Here is a 22,508-nt window from a genome sequence, read left to right as displayed (position 1 = left end):
GTGGGGGTTGCCATGGAAGCCAAAAAGGGGAGGTGTGCGTATGTGTGCTCAAACACATGCATGTGTGGGTCTGGGTGAGGAAGTGTGTCCCTCTGATGAATGGGCATGTGTGGGCATGTGCCTGAACTCAGTTTTATACACTAATTGTAGTCTCACCCATTCATTTCTAATGACCAGGAACACCACAGCTGTACAAAAGTTAAATAAAACACCCTAAATGTAATGAAAATCATCTAAATGTATTTTGTGCGTTCAGATGCCCTGTGTAGATAAAGTCATGGAACCTTATGACAATCATATTAAATGAACTACATTTGCCAGAGAGAAAATTGTAAATCTGTAAAATTCGACCGGAACATAGGTTTATTCAAAGGAGTGATACCACAAATTAGCTACTGTATTTACACACATGCAGTCCTCAAGTACACCACCAGAGGGTTCAAGGAGTAGAACTAGAAATATTGACTATGCTTCTCTCCCACTGTAAATTTTGCAGTGGAAAGCGAGATGAAACCGGTTCACAACCAGTTGGCCCCGACTGGTACCGGGTAGAGAGGAGGGGCTTGGTGCGAAGTGGGGGAAATTGCGCATCTCGCACTAACGTTACCGACGCCGACAAACAAGGTGCATGGCAACAACTGCATAGTGGTCTACGTGTTAAATATAGTGAATTATATCTTACTAGATGGCTACACTTTGGTATCTGTGAGCAGTCAAACGTTTTAGTACAAAGCCAGCCAACTACTTTTGCTAGCGTTACATTAGCAAAGTCAGTACAGCTAGCTAGCTTAATTTTGGTGAGACAGTTTGCTAGCTACCTAACGAGTAACTTAAACGGAGTATTTCTTTTAGCTAAACACCATTATAGTATTACTCAAAAGGTTCGCGCTTACAAGTTAGCTAGCTTTTAGTTCAGCTAACAGTTCGCTATCTGATGTGGTGACTGATCAGTTTCTTGTAGCCTGTCACCGGCAAAATGACTGTCTTTGAACTGAATCAAGTCATCGGTCCCTAGCTAACGTCAAAGCCAGGTAAGGTATGTTCTGTGCCGTGTGCATGACATTTGACCACCTTTTCAATAGCAAAAGAGGTAAGGTTAGCTAACTTCTGTATTCAGTTGGACCTGGTGTAGCCCTTTTATAGTTTGATGGCTGTAGCGAGTCTTTGCAAAACATTACATCATTATGTTGACATGCGTATGTAATTGGTATAGTTATTCACCCTCTCACTATAGTTGGGGCTGTAAACAAACAGCGACAAGACGGCAAGAGAAGTGAAGGAGGCGCTCGAATCGCTCCTTCAGGATTCATCCACTGCATCAGCATCAACGATGGAGTTGGCACTGGTAATTTAGTAACGTTAGCTACTAATGTATACATGAACACTATGTAGTCCACAGGCATTGTCTTTGTTTCTATACAAGCGAACTAACCTGACTGACAGCGGTACTGAGTCTCAGAATATTCACTTTAAAGACTGCACTATGCAGAAAACGTCCCTCCATTTCCTGGTTGCTAAAAATCTAATAGTTCGCTTAATTTCAGTTTATATGACAAACGTGTAGGGAACTGTATTTTTTACCATATAAACCGCTATGAAATGTTTTTTCCATAACCAAAAATAAATATTTTATCTGATGTTTGTAGTTGGTGTACAAAAGTAAGACGCAAAAACGAAAATTAGGAACAGGAAGCATAGAAATAAGGCACATAGAGCATATCTACTTCTTAGACTTACTTTCAATGAGAATGACAGATTTATAAATCAATTTCTGTGAATTTGGTCTTCACCCAAAAAGTTACATATTGCAGCTTTAAACTGTCAAATAAAAACCAACGATTGCAAAGTTAAACAAACCGTACATCTCAGTACACAAGGACTACTTTTAACAAATTCCACAACATTTTACTCAAACACATTTACTTGAACATTGCAGATGCAAAGTTTGGTAACAGAATAATGGCACAAACCGTTATTCTGTTAGCAAACTTTGCATCTGCACTGTTTTTCAAGTAAATTCATTTTCTGCAAAGATTTGGTTTGAATATCTGGTGTCATGGGCAGGATTTGACCATATTCTCCAGAAGTAAGGAGTTGGAATCTACCAAAGTGCATGGAGGTGAGGCCCAACACCCTTTTATGTTCTACAGGCAGCCCCTCATTGGTCATTGTTGTCTGTTGCCATAGCATTCTTTAGAAAAATAGGACATATTTTTTTGTAATGTTGAGAATAATGGGTTGTGACTAAACCTGTGACGTCGGGGTAAAGGAGGCTGCCATAGACTGAGAAAGTTGTATTTTCTGTGCAAACATTGTAATATTCTACTACACTAATTTTACATTGGTTATGTCATCCTGGCCTGGGGACAGTGTAGTGCACACAGGCTGAAAGTCTCACATTCATTTGCATAAACAGACTCCCTCCACCATCCAATTCTCAGTGACCCATATTTAGTGTCACACACACACAGAGAAAGACAGACACACACAGTCCAAATCACACACAGCGACACAGCCACTGCATGACTCATACATCGCATTTCATAGAGACAAAATTTGTCAGAGAGCGATTTAGAGGGGAGGAGAGAGAGCATCACAATTCTGTTGTGTATATGTGTGTGTATGTGTGAATCTACGAGAGCGAGAGAGAGACCAATAGAAGCATGTGGATGAAGCTGGGGTGGGGGTGAGAAGAGAGGTAGCAGCAGCAAACCATTGTGTGTTAGATTGAGAGGGAAGCGAGAGATGGAGATTGCTTATTTTGTAATATGCTGTTCGTAGCAGCAGCACAGAGAGAGAGAGGTGAAAGAGGGAGACATGCAACAGAAACAGGATTCTCAAGGAGGCAAACCCTCAAGCATCTTGGGAAAGGTAGGGAGGATAGCCAGTGGCGTGTGTGTGTTACTGTCAAGTGTCAGTGTGGATGTGTTTTCATGCTATGCTGCTGTGCATTTGTGTCTACATGCTTTAAAAAAAAAAAATGTTAATCACCATGATTACAGTATTTGAGATCAGGCATCATACGCATGTCAGCATCTGTCTTTGTGTGTGTGTGTCATCTGTGAGTGTGCGTATGTATATATGTTTGTGTGTCCATGCATGTTTCAGTGTTTAAAATTCACATGTACAGTGTTGCAGGTGTAATTGGATGGTACAGTGAACATCTGTTGCAGGACTAAGTGAAATAAAACAATGAAAATGGTCATAAAAAACAACAATTGAAATAGCACTGGGGGGGGGGGGGGGGGGGTAGTAGGTAGCTGACTAGTGGTGGCTAATCAGCAGCCTGATGGTCTGGGTGGCTCAGGTTTCTGATGATCTTCTTGGCCTTCCTGCAACGCCTGGTGTTGTAGATGTCCTGGAGGGCAGACCGTGTGCACCCAGTGGTGCGTTTGGCTGCACATATCACCCTCTGAAGTGCATTACGGTCAGAGGCGGTTGAGTTGCCTTACCAGGTTGTGATGCAGTCCGACGGTATGCTCTCGATGGTGCTCCTGTAGAACACTGGGAGAGGCCAAATTTCTTCAGAATCCTGAAGTTGTTGTGCCGCCTTCACCACGGTGGCCGTGTGACTTGTACACAGAGGAATTTTAAGTTATTGACCGTCTCCACGGTGGCCCCGTGGATGAGGATGTGTCCAGCCTGGTTACTCCTGAAGTCCACAATCAGCTCCTTTGTTTTGCTGACGTTGAGGGAGAGGTTGCTTACCTGGCACCACGCCGTCAGTGCCTACCTCCTCCCTGTAGGCCATCTCGTCGTTGTTGGTAACCAGGCCTACTCCTGTCGCGTCGTCAGCAAACTTAATGATGGAGTTGGAACTGTGTGAGGCCACACAGTCGTGGGTATACAGAGAAGACAGGAGGGGACTGAGGACGCACCCTTGTGGGGCCCCCGTGTTGAGAATCTGTGTCGAGCTCGTAATGTTGCCTACCTTCACCACCTGGGGGTGGCCCTTCAGGAAGTCCAGGACCCAGTTGCATAGGGAGGAGTTCAGACCCAGTGTTGTGAGCTTTGTAATGAGCTTATAGGACACTATAGTATTGAAGGCAGAGCTGTAGTCCATGAACAGCATCCTCACATATGCATTCCTTTTATCCAGATGGGTAAGGGGAGTGTGCAGTGCAATGGTGTATGTATGTACTTACGTGCGCCTGTGTGTGTGTTGGTATTTATCAGTGTGTGTCCCATTTATCCCACCATCTCTAGCTATATTTAGCATTTGTCTGTGTACATCCCCCCTCCGTATTTGTCCGTCAGACGTGTGAATAATGATAACGCTGAGTCTCCATGTGATTCGCCGTGACAGCTCCTCTGTTTGTGTCGACTGTCTGCACGCATCTCCATCACCACTGGTTGTTTGGGCGCTCGCCTGTGTTTTGTGGCTGTCGTTGCAATTTGTTGTATCTGCGTGTACTTGTGCATACATCATGAACATGTTTCCGTACTGTGCGTAGCCTTTTAGGGCATCGTTTGTGTTTTCACAAACAGAATGTGCGTTGTAAGCTGTATTGCCTACCTGCATGCCCGTGCATGTAGCATCAGTCACACATATCACGACATGTGGAACTGTGCTTATCCCTCGTCCTCTTCCAACCCCCCCCCCCCCCCAGGCGCATCCAGCTCTCAAGGCCTTCATGTGTGGCTCCTTGAGCGGCACCTGCTCCACGCTGCTCTTCCAGCCTCTGGACCTGGTCAAGACGCGCCTTCAGACCCTGCAGAACAACATGAAGCCTGGGTATGTAGTGGAGCTCGGCAATATGGACAAAAATCCATATCGCCAATAAAAACTTTTTTTATTTTTTATTGCCGATTTTAAATTATTATTTGGGGAGGTGCACAGTTACTCTCCATTTGCACCCTATGTACTGTGTCAAAGAAATGGCCCTAATATATTATTATTAAGTTATTTGGTTACCAGGTGATCCAGCGTTTAAAAGATGACGTAACGCTGCTACAGAAAGAGACCTGTATTTTAAACATTCATTTAGTTATGCATTCATTTCTTATAAAGACATGAGACTGATTTTATATGTAAATGTATTTAAAACTCCATTAGTCTATTGGTGTTTGGTAATTGCAGCATGTTATTTGCTCCAAACACAATGGACTTTTAGACTGCAAAGTAGGCAGTCTACAAGCACCTGCTGCACAGCTTCGATGTAGTGCAGTGGCAATGACATGTAGGGCTTCACCGTCCTACTGCATCACATAGCAGTTGTTGTTGCGAAATAGTGCTCTGCACCCGTTTCAGCTCGATGCTATTTTGCCATGACATTTCTCGTACATTTTGTATTTCTTGTCCAGATTGTGAACCATCTTCTTTTGCGATGTGGTACTTTATGCCATGTGTCATTTCATTCCATCTGTTAGTGTGTGTTGCATAGTAAGTTGCGTGTGCAAACGAGTATTGTGTTGTCCCTGGGCACTGCTCTTGTCATGACTAGGGCTGTTACAGTGACCATATTACCGCCACACCGGCAGTCAAATTCCACGTGACCGTTGAGTCACGGTAACTAGGCTCCAAAACTGCACTCTGATGCCGCTGATAGCTTACCAAACTTGTTAACTTCTGCTAATGGCCGGTACTCTGCGCTTCATTGTCCCTTTAAGTCACTCTGTTCTTCTTAAACAGGCTACATTTTCTTCACATCATAATGTTTCTTTAGACCTGCCTAAAATAAATAATGGATTTATTGTAACGCTGTAAGCAATATTAAATGGATTTATTGTAACGCTGTAAGCAATATTAAATGGATTTATTGTAACGCTGTAAGCAATATTAAATGGATTTATTGTAACGCTGTAAGCAATATTAAATGGATTTATTGTAACGCTGTAAGCAATATTAAATGGATTTATTGTAACGCTGTAAGCAATATTAAATGGATTTATTGTAACGCTGTAAGCAATATTAAATGGATTTATTGTAACGCTGTAAGCAATATTAAATGGATTTATTGTAACGCTGTAAGCAATATTAAATGGATTTATTGTAACGCTGTAAGCAATATTAAATGGATTTATTGTAACGCTGTAAGCAATATTAAATGGATTTATTGTAACGCTGTAAGCAATATTAAATGGATTTATTGTAACGCTGTAAGCAATATTAAATGGATTTATTGTAACGCTGTAAGCAATATTAAATGGATTTATTGTAACGCTGTAAGCAATATTAAATGGATTTATTGTAACGCTGTAAGCAATATTAAATGGATTTATTGTAACGCTGTAAGCAATATTAAATGGATTTATTGGACTTTTAAAATGTAGATGTTCCAAAGGTCTGCATCAGTGGCTTGTAGGTTATGCGTGGTAGCCAGAAATGCTAAACACGTTTATGTTAATTAACAGTCAATTACCATTAGTCAGGCAGTTATTTGCATGACAATCAACTGCTGACAACATTTCATAACAGCCCTAGTCATGACGCTTGTTGGCCTCTACCTAATTCTTCTTCGCCAAGCATTCGTCATGCTCTATTACCTGCCTGTGTTTCAAATGGTGGAAACAGTTGTTGGTGTTACCTCAAGTGGTTGCTATAGTTGTGCGACAGTTCAAGCGCATCTCCTCACTCTGCTCAATGTCACTAGGTTGAAAACCAAAATAGGCCCAAACAACCGACACAGCATCCTTCTTTGGCAGCGATTGTTCTTGGATTTCTGGGACGGCAGTTTGTTTGTCTCCGTTCATTTGAACAAGGCTACTCGCAACATCACTTGGGAGAACTGCCAACAACAGGTGTTGGAAGCTTGGGTTAGAACACGGCTCTGATTGGCTCGAATGAAACGGCATAGATGAAAGTGTTGAGCTCCGGCAGCGTGATGCTTTTCTCTATGCCTTTTTGCTTTCATATATGCTGTGCCGTTCTGTAGGCCATTGTTTCATGCACACAGGAACATTGTGTAATCCCCGAAAATTACAGACATTGGCAAAATTGCTTCGGTATGAGTTCGAAGTGCCGGTGTCGGTAATTTTGGGTTTATCATCCCAGTTCTAGTCTGTAGGGACACACGTACACAGAAAGAGCCAGAGACACACACACACACACACGTGCATGTATACTTGCATAAACACTGATACAAACACACAGAGAGACACACACACACTGCAGTGTAGAATCCCTCTTCAGTAGCTTTCAGACAGTTTGAATCCCCTCATTTGACCCATATATGCTAATTAGACACACTTCCATGCTAACAACTCCTCACTAGAATTGACCCCCGAAGACGTGTTGGGAACATATCTACAGGTGAATCTGTGTTTGTGGACTTTTGCTTATTTTCAAGTATCCAGTCTCTTATCTTATTAATGAATGTTGTGTTTAACCATGTATTTATCTCCTGTCTCAGAGCTCCTAAGGTGGGGATGATGACAGTGCTTGTCCAGGTCATTCGGACAGAGAGCTTCCTGGGCCTGTGGAAGGGAGTGTCACCGGTGAGAATCTAATCGAAGCAGTCTGGCTTCCCTGTTCATCTTGTGGTTTACTTTCCCTGTTTTAAACAGTCTGTGTACAAAGTCCGGCTTAGTGTATCACTTTGGTTTAGTGAATCTTTTTTCTAAGAACCAGACTTTCTTAGTAGATCATGTCGGTCTCCAAAAAAGACAGGACTTTATTTATATATTTTTTTACAACTGTTTTCTTTTGTGTGAACAATGGCAGAGGTGCATAAATGATGGCGGCCTCATGTACTTATCACAAATGCCTTGTTTGCGCATTTACCGAATTGTACATTGCTCTCCTTGACTCTTTTGTCATGTCCTCATTAGCACAGTGTACATGATTCCAATTCTCGCTCCAAGACGGCGGCAATTTGAAAACCCCAAAAAGTTGAACCATGTCGTTCTCCACCGTTTAAAAAAATCAGTGGATGTCATATCTGATTTCCGACATCTTTATCCACTTCGCCATTGTAGCTGAATTCTTCTTGAAGGTAGAAACAATCTAAATCTTGACCGCTCTCTCTCGCCCTCGCTCTCGCTCTCCTCACACACTCTCTCCTCACACTCATTCTCTCTCTCCCCAGTCGTTTGTGCGCTGTATCCCAGGCGTAGGGATCTACTTCTCTACCTTCTACTCACTGAAGCAGCACTACTTCCAGGAGGGCCGGGCCCCTAACGCTGGGGAGGCTGTGCTGCTGGGGGCCGGGGCCAGGGCTGTGGCTGGGGTCTGCATGCTGCCTGTCACCGTCATCAAGACACGCTTCGAGGTGAGAGCTTCTTCTCTGTGTTGTGAATGGGGATGGACTACAATAAAAGATGGAGCGATGCAGGGGGGAAGGAGCTGGGATTAAGGCATGGTTGAGTGGGCGAGAGGTTGTTACAGCTGTAAGGATGGAAAAAGACTGAGGGAATGGTGTAGGATGGAGAGGAGGGGGTGGAGGGAGAGGAGCAAGGATGAGGTGATGGTTGCTACAGCCATGTATATTTAGGATGGATTAGGGCATGAATGGATGGGGGAAAAGGGGTGGAAGGATGTATGAATTAAGATGAGGAATGATTCAGAATCAGAATGTGTGAGAGAGGAAAGAAAGAATGAAGTCAGGAAGTAAACAAAGGAGGAAGGGGAGGAGTTGGTGGTTCAGTAATAGCATAGAACAAGCACTAGCAGATAGGCGGGGATATTTCTGGTGTCTGTGGGCTGGAGATTGAATTAGAGGGAGGATGATGGTAGAATTAGCAGCCTGCTACCGCAGAGAGAGAGAGGGGGGCGATAAAGGGAAAAGAGAGGGGAGAGAGAGGTTATCTGACGGGAGAGCTGATTGCCTTGGGAACTAAACGCTTCTATCTGCATTTGATTAAATGCTGTCGTGTTGGTTTTATAAGGACCGAGCATCTAGCTGTGCATAGAGGATGTGTCACGACTACAAATGTTTAATGGAACTATGTCGCCTGCTAGTTTCTTCATCTGTATGACTACGATGTGTCATCTGTTTATTAATGGCGCTCCGTTGGTTTCCAGTGGTGGTGGATATCTATCTGGTTTAGTGTTTAAATGTTGCTAGTTGTTGTGTGTTGAGTAAGTATTCAGTCAGAGGAGGCTGCTGAAGGGAGGACGGCTCATAATAATGGCTGGAATGGAGTGAATGGGAAGGTATCAAACCGATGAAAACAGTGTGTTTGATACCATTCCATTGACTCCGTTTCCGGTCATTATTATGAGCCGTCCTCCCCTCAGCAGCCTCCTCTGTATTCAGCATTGGGGTCAATTAAATTTCAATTCAGTCAATTGAAATGGAACCGACCCCAACCCTCGTGGTAATCTGTAGGTATTCCAGAGTGGACGGTACAACTACGTGATCTACTGTGGTTGTAGTGTATAATGGGGTGTATTACTGTGTGTGTTTCGCAGAGCGGACGGTACAACTATGTGATCTACTGTGGTTGTAGTGTATAATGGGGTGTATTACTGTGTGTGTTGCGCAGAGTGGACGGTACAACTACGTGATCTACTGTGGTTGTAGTGTATAATGGGGTGTATTACTGTGTGTGTTGCGCAGAGTGGACGGTACAACTACGTGATCTACTGTGGTTGTAGTGTATAATGGGGTGTATTACTGTGTGTGTTGCGCAGAGCGGACGGTACAACTACGTGATCTACTGTGGTTGTAGTGTATAATGGGGTGTATTACTGTGTGTGTTGCGCAGAGCGGACGGTACAACTACGTGATCTACTGTGGTTGTAGTGTATAATGGGGTGTATTACTGTGTGTGTTGCGCAGAGCGGACGGTACAACTACGTGATCTACTGTGGTTGTAGTGTATAATGGGGTGTATTACTGTGTGTGTTGCGCAGAGTGGACGGTACAACTACGTGATCTACTGTGGTTGTAGTGTATAATGGGGTGTATTACTGTGTGTGTTGCGCAGAGTGGACGGTACAACTACGTGATCTACTGTGGTTGTAGTGTATAATGGGGTGTATTACTGTGTGTGTTGCGCAGAGTGGACGGTACAACTATGTGATCTACTGTGGTTGTAGTGTATAATGGGGTGTATTACTGTGTGTGTTGCGCAGAGTGGACGGTACAACTACGTGATCTACTGTGGTTGTAGTGTATAATGGGGTGTATTACTGTGTGTGTTGCGCAGAGCGGACGGTACAACTACGTGATCTACTGTGGTTGTAGTGTATAATGGGGTGTATTACTGTGTGTGTTGCGCAGAGTGGACGGTACAACTACGTGATCTACTGTGGTTGTAGTGTATAATGGGGTGTATTACTGTGTGTGTTGCGCAGAGCGGACGGTACAACTACGTGATCTACTGTGGTTGTAGTGTATAATGGGGTGTATTACTGTGTGTGTTGCGCAGAGTGGACGGTACAACTACGTGATCTACTGTGGTTGTAGTGTATAATGGGGTGTATTACTGTGTGTGTTTCGCAGAGCGGACGGTACAACTACGTGATCTACTGTGGTTGTAGTGTATAATGGGGTGTATTACTGTGTGTGTTTCGCAGAGTGGACGGTACAACTACGTGATCTACTGTGGTTGTAGTGTATAATGGGGTGTATTACTGTGTGTGTTTCGCAGAGTGGACGGTACAACTACGTGATCTACTGTGGTTGTAGTGTATAATGGGGTGTATTACTGTGTGTGTTTCGCAGAGCGGACGGTACAACTACGTGATCTACTGTGGTTGTAGTGTATAATGGGGTGTATTACTGTGTGTGTTTCGCAGAGCGGACGGTACAACTACGTGATCTACTGTGGTTGTAGTGTATAATGGGGTGTATTACTGTGTGTGTTGCGCAGAGTGGACGGTACAACTATGTGATCTACTGTGGTTGTAGTGTATAATGGGGTGTATTACTGTGTGTGTTTCGCAGAGCGGACGGTACAACTACGTGATCTACTGTGGTTGTAGTGTATAATGGGGTGTATTACTGTGTGTGTTTCGCAGAGTGGACGGTACAACTACGTGATCTACTGTGGTTGTAGTGTATAATGGGGTGTATTACTGTGTGTGTTTCGCAGAGCGGACGGTACAACTACGTGATCTACTGTGGTTGTAGTGTATAATGGGGTGTATTACTGTGTGTGTTTCGCAGAGCGGACGGTACAACTACGTGATCTACTGTGGTTGTAGTGTATAATGGGGTGTATTACTGTGTGTGTTGCGCAGAGTGGACGGTACAACTACGTGAGCGTTCTGGGAGCTCTGAAAAGCGTGTGTGAGACGGAGGGGCCCAGGGCTCTGTTCTCCGGGCTGACGGCCACACTGCTCCGAGACGCCCCCTTCTCTGGCATCTACGTCATGTTCTACAGCCAGGCCAAGAGGTCCCTGCCACCGGGTAAGAGAAACACACTCGTCTGCCCTGACGATACAGTTGTCTATGTGAGAGGAGGGGAAGAGGGAGAGACCACAACATTTCACACCGACACACTGAATAGTCACGTGTGTTACTTCAGCAAGATTTCTTTACATTGGCGTCTGTTAGTGTAAAAAGCTATTAAACGCCATGTGAGGTATTGCTTGCACTGAATTAAGAGTAATCCAGAATAATGACATATTTTCTATTAGTGCCTGGGTAGGTCTGACATTCTCTGTGCGGTCTCTTCCCTCAGAGGTGAGCTCGTCGCCCTATGCCCCGTTGGGGAACTTTGGCTGTGGGGTGATGGCCGGAGTCCTGGCCTCTGTGGTCACCCAGCCAGCTGACGTGGTGAAGACTCACATCCAGGTCAGCCCCTCCCACTTGACAACCAAGGACGCCATTCGCTACATCTACACGGTGAGGCCTGAATCTTAATGAAAATATACAGTACATGACTCATTTCCTGTGTTTAAGGTACCATTCTTGGTCTTCCAATTTTTCCCATTCTGAGGGTATTTTAATCCATGAGATATAGCTATGGATTTGAAGCACTTCTTATTGAACGTAAATGTTCCTCCAAAAGCGACTGAACATCTCTTCTTGCACACACTATTGTATTTACCAACTGAACAGTGATTGAACTCTCCTCTTCTCTCTCCTTCAGGAGCATGGTCTGAGGGGTTTCTTCCGTGGGGCTGTGCCTCGCTCTTTGAGGAGGACTCTGATGGCAGCCATGGCCTGGACTGTCTACGAACAACTGATGGCCCGCATGGGACTCAAGTCCTGAGGAGAGGAGACAGGGAGGAACTGATAAAGGAAGAATGACGTGGGGACTTGTTTTTATACAAAGCAGCAGTTTGAAGGGGAAGAAAGTGAGGAGGATGAGAAGGAGGGAGAGGGAGGAGGTGTAGGGACTGTTTATCACTGCAACTAGCTTGGGAAAGCCAAAGAGGTGGGTGTCGGTGGCACGGAAGAGGGAAAGGTGTGTGTGTTTTACATGTTGATGTTTATGAGAGAGTTATTGTGAATGTTTGTATGTCCTTACATTGTCAACCCTGACCTTAAATGACATTCCCTTACTGCTGAGAACTGAACTCATCCCCCTCCTAGTGTGGAGACCATAGAGAACTATCTATTTCTATGGGGGAGACCCTCTCAGACTGGGGAGACCATAGAGAGTGATCTATTTTTATGGGGGAGACCCTCTCAGACTGGGGAGACCATAGAGAGTGATCTATTTTTATGGGGGAGACCCTCTCAGACTGACTTCTATGGTTTACCTCTGGATACCACTCCAGTGACAAGAGACTGTCGCCGACTGTCACCCACTGTCACTGTCTATGACTGTGAATGACTGTGACTAACGTCTAGGTGTCTCTAACACTCCCACTCCCAAGACGGAACGGCAGCTTTGATTTAGTTACCTCAGCAAGAGGTTATCCGCTGGCTAAAAGTGTAGTGGACTGGACAAAGTAACCCTGTGCCATAACCATGCAACATATTTACAAATGACCGGCAGAATACATTATAACAGCACAGTGATTATTGTGACCTGTCGACTGACTGAAGGAAATACGATATTTATTGACTGACTGACTGACTAAAACATTTATTACTAGCTTGGACAATCAAGACAATATTGCTGTGCATTGTAGCAAAAGACTAGGCTGATATTTTCTATACTGCAACTGCACAATTAGATACTAGCAACTTGGCATTGGCATACTTAGCCATATGAAAATAGTGTACAGTAGGTGTTCTCTATACCCAATTCAACTGGGATAACATTTCTAGTGCATTCCATTCTGGTTGCAGTGTTGTAGACCGGATGTGCTTTATCTTAACCAGTAATGATAGTCAATCCCAGAGTCATAGATGGATAATTGGCTCTAGTCAATGCCATTGGAACCCAGACAATGCAACTCTGGCCCCCTTTGGGCTGTAGCATTGTGAGACAACATCGCGATCATGAACATGCAGCTTCAGCATCACTGTATTACATGGGCCAGATTCAGTAGTCACAAAAAGAAAGCAAACCGGAGGGACTAGCTGATCTTGTCCTATACGAAACGTAAAATGTGTTTGATTTTCAATGCAAAACATTTTGCGACGGTGTGCACTAATCTACACTACCCAGCTAAATATAGGAATCCATATCAGTGATGCACAGCCATGGTCCTGGATTGTCTCTGTTATTAGTTTAATAAATGAATAGGCCTATGTATTCAATATTTTGAGTAGTTCGTTTTTGGAAGCCCATACACGTGTATATTTTTTAACCCACAGTGTCCAGTGTGCCATGTTCAAAAATAAAAACCCATGACATGTCAGTTTTAAAGAGATGTGTTTATATTGAAAAGTATTGTACAGATTCAAAATATACACTGAGTGAGCGCAACTCAGTATTAGAAGGGTGTTCTTAATGTTTGGAATAGTCAGTGTATAGAGCCTGTAGAGAGCCCTATTGAAGCTTCTAGGACCAGAGATGGCTGAGAGAAACTGATTTAAATCCTTCATTCTATATTGGTGCACTAGTAGCACAGGGCTACTCACTCAATACCATCACTACAATCACTGTTTGCCAACTGTTTTTGCTTTTTACGCACACACATGAAAAAGGACATAACACTCAGTGGCCAGTTTATTAGGTACATCCATCTAGTACCGAGTCGGACCCCCTTTGCTTCCAGAACAGCCGGAATTATTTGGGGCATGGAAACGTTGCTCAATTGGTGTCAAGGGACCTAACGTGCGCCAGTAAAACTTTACCCACACCATGACACCACCGCCACCAGTCTGGATGGGGCAATGGACTCATGCTGCTTACGCCAAATCTTGACTCTGCCATCAGCATGAATGAACAGGAACCGGGTTTCGTCAGACCAGGCAATGTTTTTCCACTCCTCAATTGTCCAGTGTTGGAGATCACGTGCCCACTGGAACCGCTTGTTTATAACTGATAGGAGTGGACCCCGGTGTGGTCTGCTGCAATAGCTCTTCCTTGACAAGGATAGATGAGTTGTGCATTCTGAAATGCCGTTCCCCGACGTTATTTGCCCGTTTGTGGGCCTACTGTTAGCTTGCACGATTCTTGCCATTCTCCTTCGACCTCTCTCATTAACAAGCTGTTTTCACCCACAGGATGGCCGCTAACTGGATGTTTTTAGTTTGTCGCGCCATTCTCCGTAAACCCTAGACACTGTCGTGAGTGAAATGCCCATTAGGCCGACCGTTTCTGAGATACTGGAACCTGCTCGCCTGGCACCAACCATCGTACTACGCTCAAAGTTGCATAGGTCACTCGTTTTTCTCATTCTAACGTTCAATCGACTGCTAACTGAATGCCTCGATGCCTGTCTGCCTGCCTGCTTTTTATAGCAAGCCACGGCCACGTGACTCACTGTCTGTAGGAGCGAACCATTTTCGTGAACGCGGGTGTGTACCTAATAAACTGGCCACTGAGTGTAGTTTGAGTCATTGAGAGGGGAAACACTGAGTAAACCTTAGCTCAATGCCAGTCAGTGAATGCACTTTAGAATTCAACGCATATTCGTTCATTCAAGCCCCTTAGCGGCTGGTAAAAGGACTGGGGTGATTAACTTTTCTTGCGAATTGGTAGTTCTTCAGCCCTTGTCTGTGTGTTTTGTTGTTGTAACACAGTAACAACTCTTACACCAAATTGTCCTGTGCTGTAACATTTTTGCCTTGGCGATTATCATCACTATCACTATTGTCCTTGATATTGTGACTTTACATTGTATATGGTCTGTTATTTGTGTCAATATTTTGTGTGTGTGAGTTTGCTCAGACCGATGCTGTGCCTGTTTTTGTTTTTAAGTTAATAAAATTCCCCCCATTTTTGTACAATTCCTGGTGTTTATTTGATCCAATCTTTGCCTAGATTAACTTCAACATTGGTTCATCATGTTATCATCCTTTGTGGGTGTCTCTACCTTGAGCTGCTGTATTGTCAGGCTCAAACCTCAGTACCAAGGGGTTTACTACAATGCTGATCAAGGAGAAAACCAACTGACTTGCCTAAATAGTCTAAGCTTTTATTTTTTATTAAAACAAGCATGAGATGGGCATGATCTAATTGATTCAACAAATGAACACATATCTAAGTTTAGCTTTTATAATGAACCAGAAGATCAATAGTTATTTCTGGTTGCTTATCAAAGTTAGCTGGCTAACTCATTGATCCTAATTTGTTGTATAGCCCACTGGTCTCTCCAAAGCAACACCACATTGACATAACAGACAGTGACAGGCTACAGCTCATGTCCTCAGAACACCGGGGCCCATGTGTCCTGAGGAAGAGACAGGCACTGCAGTAGACATCCCCACAGCTGACTTTCCCTGGTGTAGGGAGAGGGGGAACATGATCAGAGGTTAATCGACACGTGCTGATATGCACAAGGACACAGTCACTAAGACTGAGGTCAGGTAAAAGTTTTCTTAAAATAGGAAAGTATTATCTAGCAGCACAGATTCCTTGCAAAGTAGGACAGATCTTCCTTGAAACACCAATCCACTATCTTTGCTCTCCCACTTTTACAGTTGTCCCTGTTAAAATAACATGCATAACCATGAGAAATACATACAGCCGTGAGTACAGTACCAATCCGTAACGCAAACAGACTTGGCCGATAAAAGCAGAGTAAGGTTGTCAGAGAGGGGAACTAGAGACAGTGATATATCAAAAGAGTGAGGGGAGTTCACAGAGAAGTCTGGTCTTTCAGTGGATTATCAGCCATCAGATATAGATAGATATAGTCTTGTATGACTCATTGCTTCCTACATTTACACTTATCCAGAGTGACTTATAGTTAGTGCATTCATCTTAAGATAGCTAGGTGGGGCAACCACATATCACAGGCAGAGTAAGCACACTTTTCCTTGAGGTGAGGAAGGGGATTATTTGATACTCTTTGAAAAGGTAGGGTTTCAGGTGCTTTTGGAAGATGGGCAGGGACTCAGCTGTCCTAGCTTCAGGGGGAAGCTGGTTCCATCATTGGGGTGCCAGGACAGAGAAGAGCTTGGACTGGGCTGAGCCGGGAGCTGCCCTCCCATAGGGGTGGGAGGGCCAAGATACCTGAGGTGGCAGAACGGAGTACTCGGATTGGGGTGTAGGGTTTGAGCATAGCCTGAAGGTAAGGAGGGGCAGTTCCTCTTGCTGCTCCGTAGGCAAGCACCATGGTCTTGAAGATGATGCGCGCTTCGCCTGGAAGCCAGTGGATTGTGCGGAGGAGCGGGAGAACTTGGGAAGGTTGCAAACCAGGCGGGCTGCAGTGTTCTTCTTCTTCTCTCTCCTGACTGACTATGTATTTCATCCCAGGCAGGAACCGGCTGAAACTAATCACTTTCTTATGATGTGGCCTGAATTGATTTAATTTGAAAGCAGTGGATTTTATATTCCCTTTGAACATTACCGAATTGGATAATGTCTTAATTGAAATGGCATCAAAATATTCAAAGATAAAGGACCTCAAAATGGCAACCTATAATTTTACTGACGTAAATAGACTATAAAGCGTTCAATCAATCATTACTATATGGGGTGATGGCATGATCTCTTGGCATGAACTTTACAGTATTTAATTAGAGATTTAACTGGATTTGAACTGCTTCCCATCACAATTTATGCCCTTTCTCATAGCACTTTAGACTCAAATGATTTGACTACCATCTATCGACCTTTTTATGAATTGCTTCTACTATTAATCCTGGAGAAGGAAATGGAAGATGATTGGTGGAATTTACAGTATATAAAGACGTCACTTCCGTTTCTCTTTCTCTTTTACCGTGAAGTACAGAACTCCATACGGCGTTGTCTCGTGGTGAGATAACAATTTACTATTTTCTTGAGATAAAAGTTGCGGAGACAAATACTAAAGCCTTGTTACGAACAACTATGAAGTTGTGTCTGATTGTTTCCTATATCCGTATAAATACAACCGCTGTAAATAGTGAATTACATGTTGGACAGTTAGGCCAGAAGCCATGTAGCTACTACTAACTTTAGCACTAGTAGCTAGTTAAGCCATGCGTGTTCTTGAAATCCATTGAAGAAGCTGGATACTAATAACTAAAGTAACCAACATCCATAGATGCAACCAGACTAGTTTCACACATGTATCAGTGCTCTTTTGCCTCATTGTATATATTGATATGAATTGGTCAGCAACATTGCATCACTTTTTTAAATTTCACTATGCAAGTCAGTTAAGAACAAATTCTTATTTACAATGACGGCCTACCAGGGAACCGTTGGTTAACTGCCTTGTTCAGGTTGCAGAACAACAGATTTTTACCTTGTCAGCTCAGGTCGCTGGATCGAATCACTGTCGACCCAACCCTCGAACCACTAGGCTACCTGCCGCCCCTCTTCCCCACATGCTCATGCTGATCATCACTCTGAGATCAGATGTCATTCATAAGGAACTGCAACAATATTTTGATTTAATAATTGTAAATTCTGTTTTTAGAAACTGATTCCAAGTCCCCATGACAAGTGCCTGTATAAGTACACTAAATCATTATAAGCATTGCAGCTTTGACAGTTTGTTCAGCACACAATTAAAGCCTGACACGGTCTAATGTCTGTGTTCAGGTGTCGGAAGTGTGCCAGAGTGATCTGGCCGGGTTTTCGCTAACATCAGTAGGGCTGCTGCCCCATGACTGGAGTTTGATAGTGACCTGAGCCACAATGACCCCTCAGTTCCAACTGCAACCATTCTCTGCTTCCCTACCTTTATACAACATCTCACCCGTCTCCTCTCTTCCCCCCCCGCCAGCTTTTCCACATAACTCGTAACTTAGGAAAAGTGGTCACGATGTCCGGAGGTCTGGATGTGCTGCAGATGAAGGAGGAGGATGTGCTCAAGTTCCTGGCAGCCGGGACCCACCTGGGAGGTACCAACATGGACTTCCAGATGGAGCACTACACGTACAAGAGAAAGAGTGATGGTGAGTGGAGGAATACGAGATCCCTGGCTATTTTGTCACTTTACGATCTGAAGACTTCCTGACCTCGCACATATTTTGACTGTGGAGGATGTGAATGCTTTTGTTCCGGCCCTGCATTTTCATACATAATTCGACTATTCGTGGTCTTGACATGATACACTGAATCAGATGTGTCGGTGCTGGGCTGGAACAATAGTCTGCACACAGGTTTATAGGATCAGAGTTGTTGATACCTCTGAAATGCACATTCCCCTTCTAAAAGCACTTGCGTTGTCCGGTCAGTGACTGGGTGAGTTGTCGTTGGAAGGGAATAGTAAAACCATCACTGTGGGTGAGATGGCAGTCTGAAACCGTAACTGACTCATCTCAATCAGTGATGGAACATCTCTTTCTAATATTGAATGTTTTTCGCTCAAACATTTATCCAATAGATAATGATCTCAATGTTGGTGAAACACCGGTTCTCAGTCAGTTTTAATCAGTAGTCTTTTTCTTCATTGATTGTCCTGAGAGAGGATAGCATGTGTATAGACATTATGGCTGTATGCGTGTCGGGTATCAGCATGTAATTAATGTAACTGGTTGTCCCCCGCAGGTGTGTACATCATCAACCTGAAGAAGACGTGGGAGAAGCTGCTGCTGGCTGCTCGTGCCATCGTGGCCATTGAGAACCCAGCTGATGTCTGCGTCATCTCCTCCAGGAACACTGGACAGGTGAGACCCCCACTGCTAGCTAACCTGACATATACGAGGGTCCAGAGTTTCTCTTGGGTTATGTTCAGCAGGCACAAATGGAAGTGAACGGTCTAGAGGAGAGGTACTATCTATACTTGTCCAATAAGAAACGTTTTTATTTCCTGGTGTTCCCTAATGAACATTACCTTGGTCAGCTCAGTTGGCCTGGTGTAATTGTGGGTGACTAGCTTAACCGCACACAATTAAAGCCTGGCACTGTGACGTCTGTGTTCAGGTGTCGGAAGTGTGCCAGAGTGATCCGGCCGGGTTTTCGCTAACATCAGTAGGGCCGCTGCCCAATGACTGGAGTTTGATAGTGACCTGAGCCACAACCAAACATACCATATTACTGCTAAGTTATATTCTTGACTGAGTCACCTCCTGCTTGTTAGCCAATCCACTAACTCCACTCCCCGTTCTTCTCCGACCAGAGGGCTGTGCTGAAGTTTGCGTCCGCCACCGGCGCCACCACCTTCCACGGTCGTTTTACCCCCGGAACCTTCACCAATCAGATCCAGGCTGCTTTCCGTGAACCCCGCCTCCTGATTGTGACCGACCCCCGTGCCGACCACCAGCCCCTGACTGAGGCCTCCTACGTCAACATCCCCACCATCGCCATGTGCAACACTGACTCTCCCCTCAGATACGTGGACATCGCCATCCCCTGCAACAACAAGGTACAGACAGCCCATAGACTACAGATGTATGTTCTAGTGGTCTCTCATTTTTGTGTATGTATATATATACATATACACACATACATATAAAAGTGTGTATATATATATACACACATACATACATATAAAAGTGTATGTATGTATATATAATGTGTGTATGTATGAATAAGAGAGAGAACGACTTTAACAGCTTATCATATCAGTTTTGTCCCCAATAGGGATTCCTCAAAGTGAAAGGGTAGATGGGAACTTCTGCCGATATCTTGGTCAACTGATGGAAATATGCAGCACACAATTAAAGCCTGACACGGTCTGATGTCTGTGTTCAGGTGTCGGAAGTGTGCCAGAGTGATCTGGCCGGGTTTTCGCTAACATCAGTAGGGCTGCTGCCCCATGACTGGAGTTTGATAGTGACCTGAGCCACAACCATGTACCCTACTGGGACTCTTCCTTCCTAGGGAGTTTCCTTTGCACTTCCTCGTCAGTAGTCGACGCCCTCCCATGTAGTCATGTTTTTACTGGGTATCAGTTAATCCACTAACCAATTCTACTCGTTTAGACTGATCAATTCTGTTGATGGCCTTCGTTTGACTTCTGTATGACTGACTGTTGCCAGTGCATATAATCATCAGGGACTTAGTATACAACCCTAGGTCTAACTGACTGTTGTATGATGTGTTCCAGGGCCACCACTCTGTTGGTCTGATGTGGTGGATGCTGTCCAGGGAGGTGCTGCGGATGAGGGGCACCATCTCCAGGGAACACCCCTGGGAGGTCATGCCTGATCTCTACTTCTACAGAGATCCAGAGGAGGTAACTGACATACTGGGACGCTGTGGTTCACACACTGTTTATACCAGGGGTTTTCAACTGGTCGCGGAGAGCTGTGTGTTTGATGGTCGCGGAGAGCTGTGTGTTTGAGGTTTTTGATCTAGTCCTGCACTAATTGTTTGATACAACTTAACTAATCATGGTCCTCTGTCTTGACCACGATTAATTGAATCAGATGTGTTGGTGTTGGACTGGAACAAAAACCTGCTCACCGTGTAGCTATTCAGGAACTGAGTTCGGAGACCTCGAATGCACATTCCCCTTCTAAAAGCACTTGCGTTGTCCGGTCAGTGACTGGGTGAGTTGTCGTTGGAAGGGAATAGTAAAACCATCACTGTGGGTGAGATGGCAGTCTGAAACCGTAACTGACTCATCTCAATCAGTGATGGAATAACTTGAAGCAAAATATGCTTCTGATGTGGTGTTGTATGCTTGCGCTAAGAATCCATATACCTGTGGTGCCTGCTTACCTGAGCTCTCACTCAAATTGTGACGTCACATCCCTAATTTGTAACCTCTTTGTCCCGTTCCAGATTGAGAAGGAGGAGCAGGCCGCGGCCGAGAAGGCTGTTGGCAAGGAGGAGTTCCAGGGCGAGTGGACCGCCCCCACGGCCGACTTCGCCCAGCCCGAGGTGGCCGACTGGTCCGAGGGAGTGGCAGTGCCCTCTGTGCCCATCCAGCAGTTCCCTGCTGGCATTGAGGGTAAGAGCTTCACCGAGGGTAAGCGATGAATACACAGGAGTGGAGGCCACAAATGCAAAGGTGGATGGAGTAGCACATTTTGACAATCACAAAACAAAATGGCTCCCGGAATAAATTTGACTCAAGCTTTGTTTAATTCTCCTTTTCAGCCGCTGCTCCTTCCAAGGCCCCAGCTGCAGCTGAAGGCTTTGCTGGTAAGTTCTACTGAAAGTAAATTAGTATTGCCCCTTTTTTGCCCATCTAGGACTTAAAATGTCCTATATGACCAACACAGAGGGGTAGAGTAGTTCTCTCATAAACCTGTAGTGAAGCATCAAATCCTCACTGCGGATCCTGTCGGGAGAAACACAATTTTTCTTGACTGGAAATGTCTACAATAAGTGGTTTGATTGTATTCTCACACACACATGATTGTATTCCTACAGAGGATTGGAGTGCCCAGCCTGCCACAGAGGATTGGTCCGCTGCCCCCACTGCCCAGGCTACCGAGTGGGGTGGTGCATCCGCTGATTGGTCTTAAGTGGTGTCAATTACTCGAGTCAAAAGCTGTGCTGTAAACGGTGACGTCAATAAACTTGGCTTATTGTTTTTAAACTTGTGTTTTTCTTGTGGTGAGGTCGATTACAAATACATGGATTTATTATATTGGGTATTTTGCATTGACATAGAATTCTGTCTTCTACTCTTGTGGTGTCTTCAGCTTGGCCTTCAACACTCAACCACGGAGTCACAATGTAAACACATAAATCAGAAATCCATACAAATGTTATATAGACTGTTCAGTATAAAATTGATATATAAAGATAGAATCATTAGTTGTTGCATTGAATGGTAAATACCCATTTTGTTTCTTGAAGAATATAATTTATAAATGGTTGATGAGCTTATTTCAACTATTACAACGCTTATTGTTTCAATTAGGGATTCTAGCTATGAAGATGAATAACAGACAGTTGTCTCCTGTTCTGCACAAATTCACATCACAGGTTGATTGTAGGAAGTTCTTGACAGATTTTATCCTATTTGGCCTCATGTCCATAAAAATGTTTAATTGGGGTGGCTAGATTATGGATCATGCATTATATATATCTATATATAGCAGGCCTGGGCAACTCAAGTCCTCTGGGCCTGATTGGGGTCACACTTTTGCCCCAGCTAACACACCTGACTCCAATCAACTAATCATGACCCTTTAAAAGCAATTAATTTAAATCGGGTGGGGGCAAAGTGTGACACCAAATTGGCTACATTTAAATGACATGAACAGAATCTATGT

General features: G+C 44.2%; 2 protein-coding genes and 2 non-coding genes across 8 annotated transcripts; all 4 read left to right on the top strand.

Annotated features, from left to right (window-relative positions):
• The first annotated feature begins 578 nt into the window (after positions 1 to 578).
• On the top strand, positions 579 to 12,247 carry LOC139568537 (mitochondrial glycine transporter B-like). Of its 4 annotated transcripts, XM_071390435.1 has the most exons (9): positions 896 to 1,031; positions 1,235 to 1,345; positions 2,782 to 2,871; positions 4,611 to 4,735; positions 7,353 to 7,437; positions 8,028 to 8,210; positions 11,129 to 11,297; positions 11,572 to 11,735; positions 11,983 to 12,247. In XM_071390435.1, the coding sequence occupies exons 2-9, from the start codon at positions 1,331 to 1,333 to the stop codon at positions 12,103 to 12,105; spliced, it is 954 nt and encodes a 317-aa protein (XP_071246536.1). In that variant the 5' UTR covers positions 896 to 1,031; positions 1,235 to 1,330; the 3' UTR covers positions 12,106 to 12,247. The 4 variants fall into 4 exon arrangements, with proteins under 4 accessions (XP_071246538.1, XP_071246539.1, XP_071246536.1 ...); XM_071390437.1 differs by lacking the exon at positions 2,782 to 2,871 and having other exon boundaries at positions 579 to 1,031; positions 1,214 to 1,345; XM_071390436.1 differs by lacking the exon at positions 2,782 to 2,871.
• A 4,828-nt stretch (positions 12,248 to 17,075) lies between these two features.
• On the top strand, positions 17,076 to 21,826 carry LOC139568535 (small ribosomal subunit protein uS2). Of its 2 annotated transcripts, none has more exons than XM_071390432.1 (8): positions 17,076 to 17,158; positions 18,116 to 18,287; positions 18,883 to 19,001; positions 19,454 to 19,699; positions 20,384 to 20,512; positions 21,064 to 21,250; positions 21,382 to 21,426; positions 21,658 to 21,826. In XM_071390432.1, the coding sequence occupies exons 2-8, from the start codon at positions 18,155 to 18,157 to the stop codon at positions 21,750 to 21,752; spliced, it is 954 nt and encodes a 317-aa protein (XP_071246533.1). In that variant the 5' UTR covers positions 17,076 to 17,158; positions 18,116 to 18,154; the 3' UTR covers positions 21,753 to 21,826. The 2 variants fall into 2 exon arrangements, with proteins under 2 accessions (XP_071246533.1, XP_071246534.1); XM_071390433.1 differs by having other exon boundaries at positions 17,084 to 17,158; positions 21,064 to 21,232.
• On the top strand, positions 19,215 to 19,356 carry LOC139568991 (small nucleolar RNA SNORA62/SNORA6 family). The gene has a single exon (XR_011673827.1). It is a non-coding gene; the product is annotated as a small nucleolar RNA SNORA62/SNORA6 family (small nucleolar RNA).
• LOC139569022 (small nucleolar RNA SNORA26) lies at positions 21,465 to 21,583 on the top strand. Its single transcript, XR_011673858.1, has one exon. It is a non-coding gene; the product is annotated as a small nucleolar RNA SNORA26 (small nucleolar RNA).
• Positions 21,827 to 22,508: the final 682 nt, after the last annotated feature.

This window comes from Salvelinus alpinus, chromosome 2, assembly GCF_045679555.1.
Source record: "Salvelinus alpinus chromosome 2, SLU_Salpinus.1, whole genome shotgun sequence".
Taxonomy (NCBI): domain Eukaryota; kingdom Metazoa; phylum Chordata; class Actinopteri; order Salmoniformes; family Salmonidae; genus Salvelinus; species Salvelinus alpinus.
The sequence above is the reverse complement of the archived record's forward strand: the minus strand, read 5'-3'. Positions and strand labels throughout refer to the sequence as shown.

Coding starts and splice junctions, on each gene's coding strand:
- LOC139568537 (XM_071390435.1), top strand. Junction 4,736..7,352: donor CAGAACAACATGAAGCCTGG/GTATGTAGTGGA, acceptor CTCCTGTCTCAG/AGCTCCTAAGGTGGGGATGA. Junction 11,736..11,982: donor CCATTCGCTACATCTACACG/GTGAGGCCTGAA, acceptor TCTCTCCTTCAG/GAGCATGGTCTGAGGGGTTT.
- LOC139568535 (XM_071390432.1), top strand. CDS start 18,155: ATGTCCGGAGGTCTGGATGTGCTGCAGATGAAGGAGGAGGATGTGCTC. Junction 19,002..19,453: donor CCTCCAGGAACACTGGACAG/GTGAGACCCCCA, acceptor TTCTCCGACCAG/AGGGCTGTGCTGAAGTTTGC. Junction 19,700..20,383: donor CCATCCCCTGCAACAACAAG/GTACAGACAGCC, acceptor GATGTGTTCCAG/GGCCACCACTCTGTTGGTCT.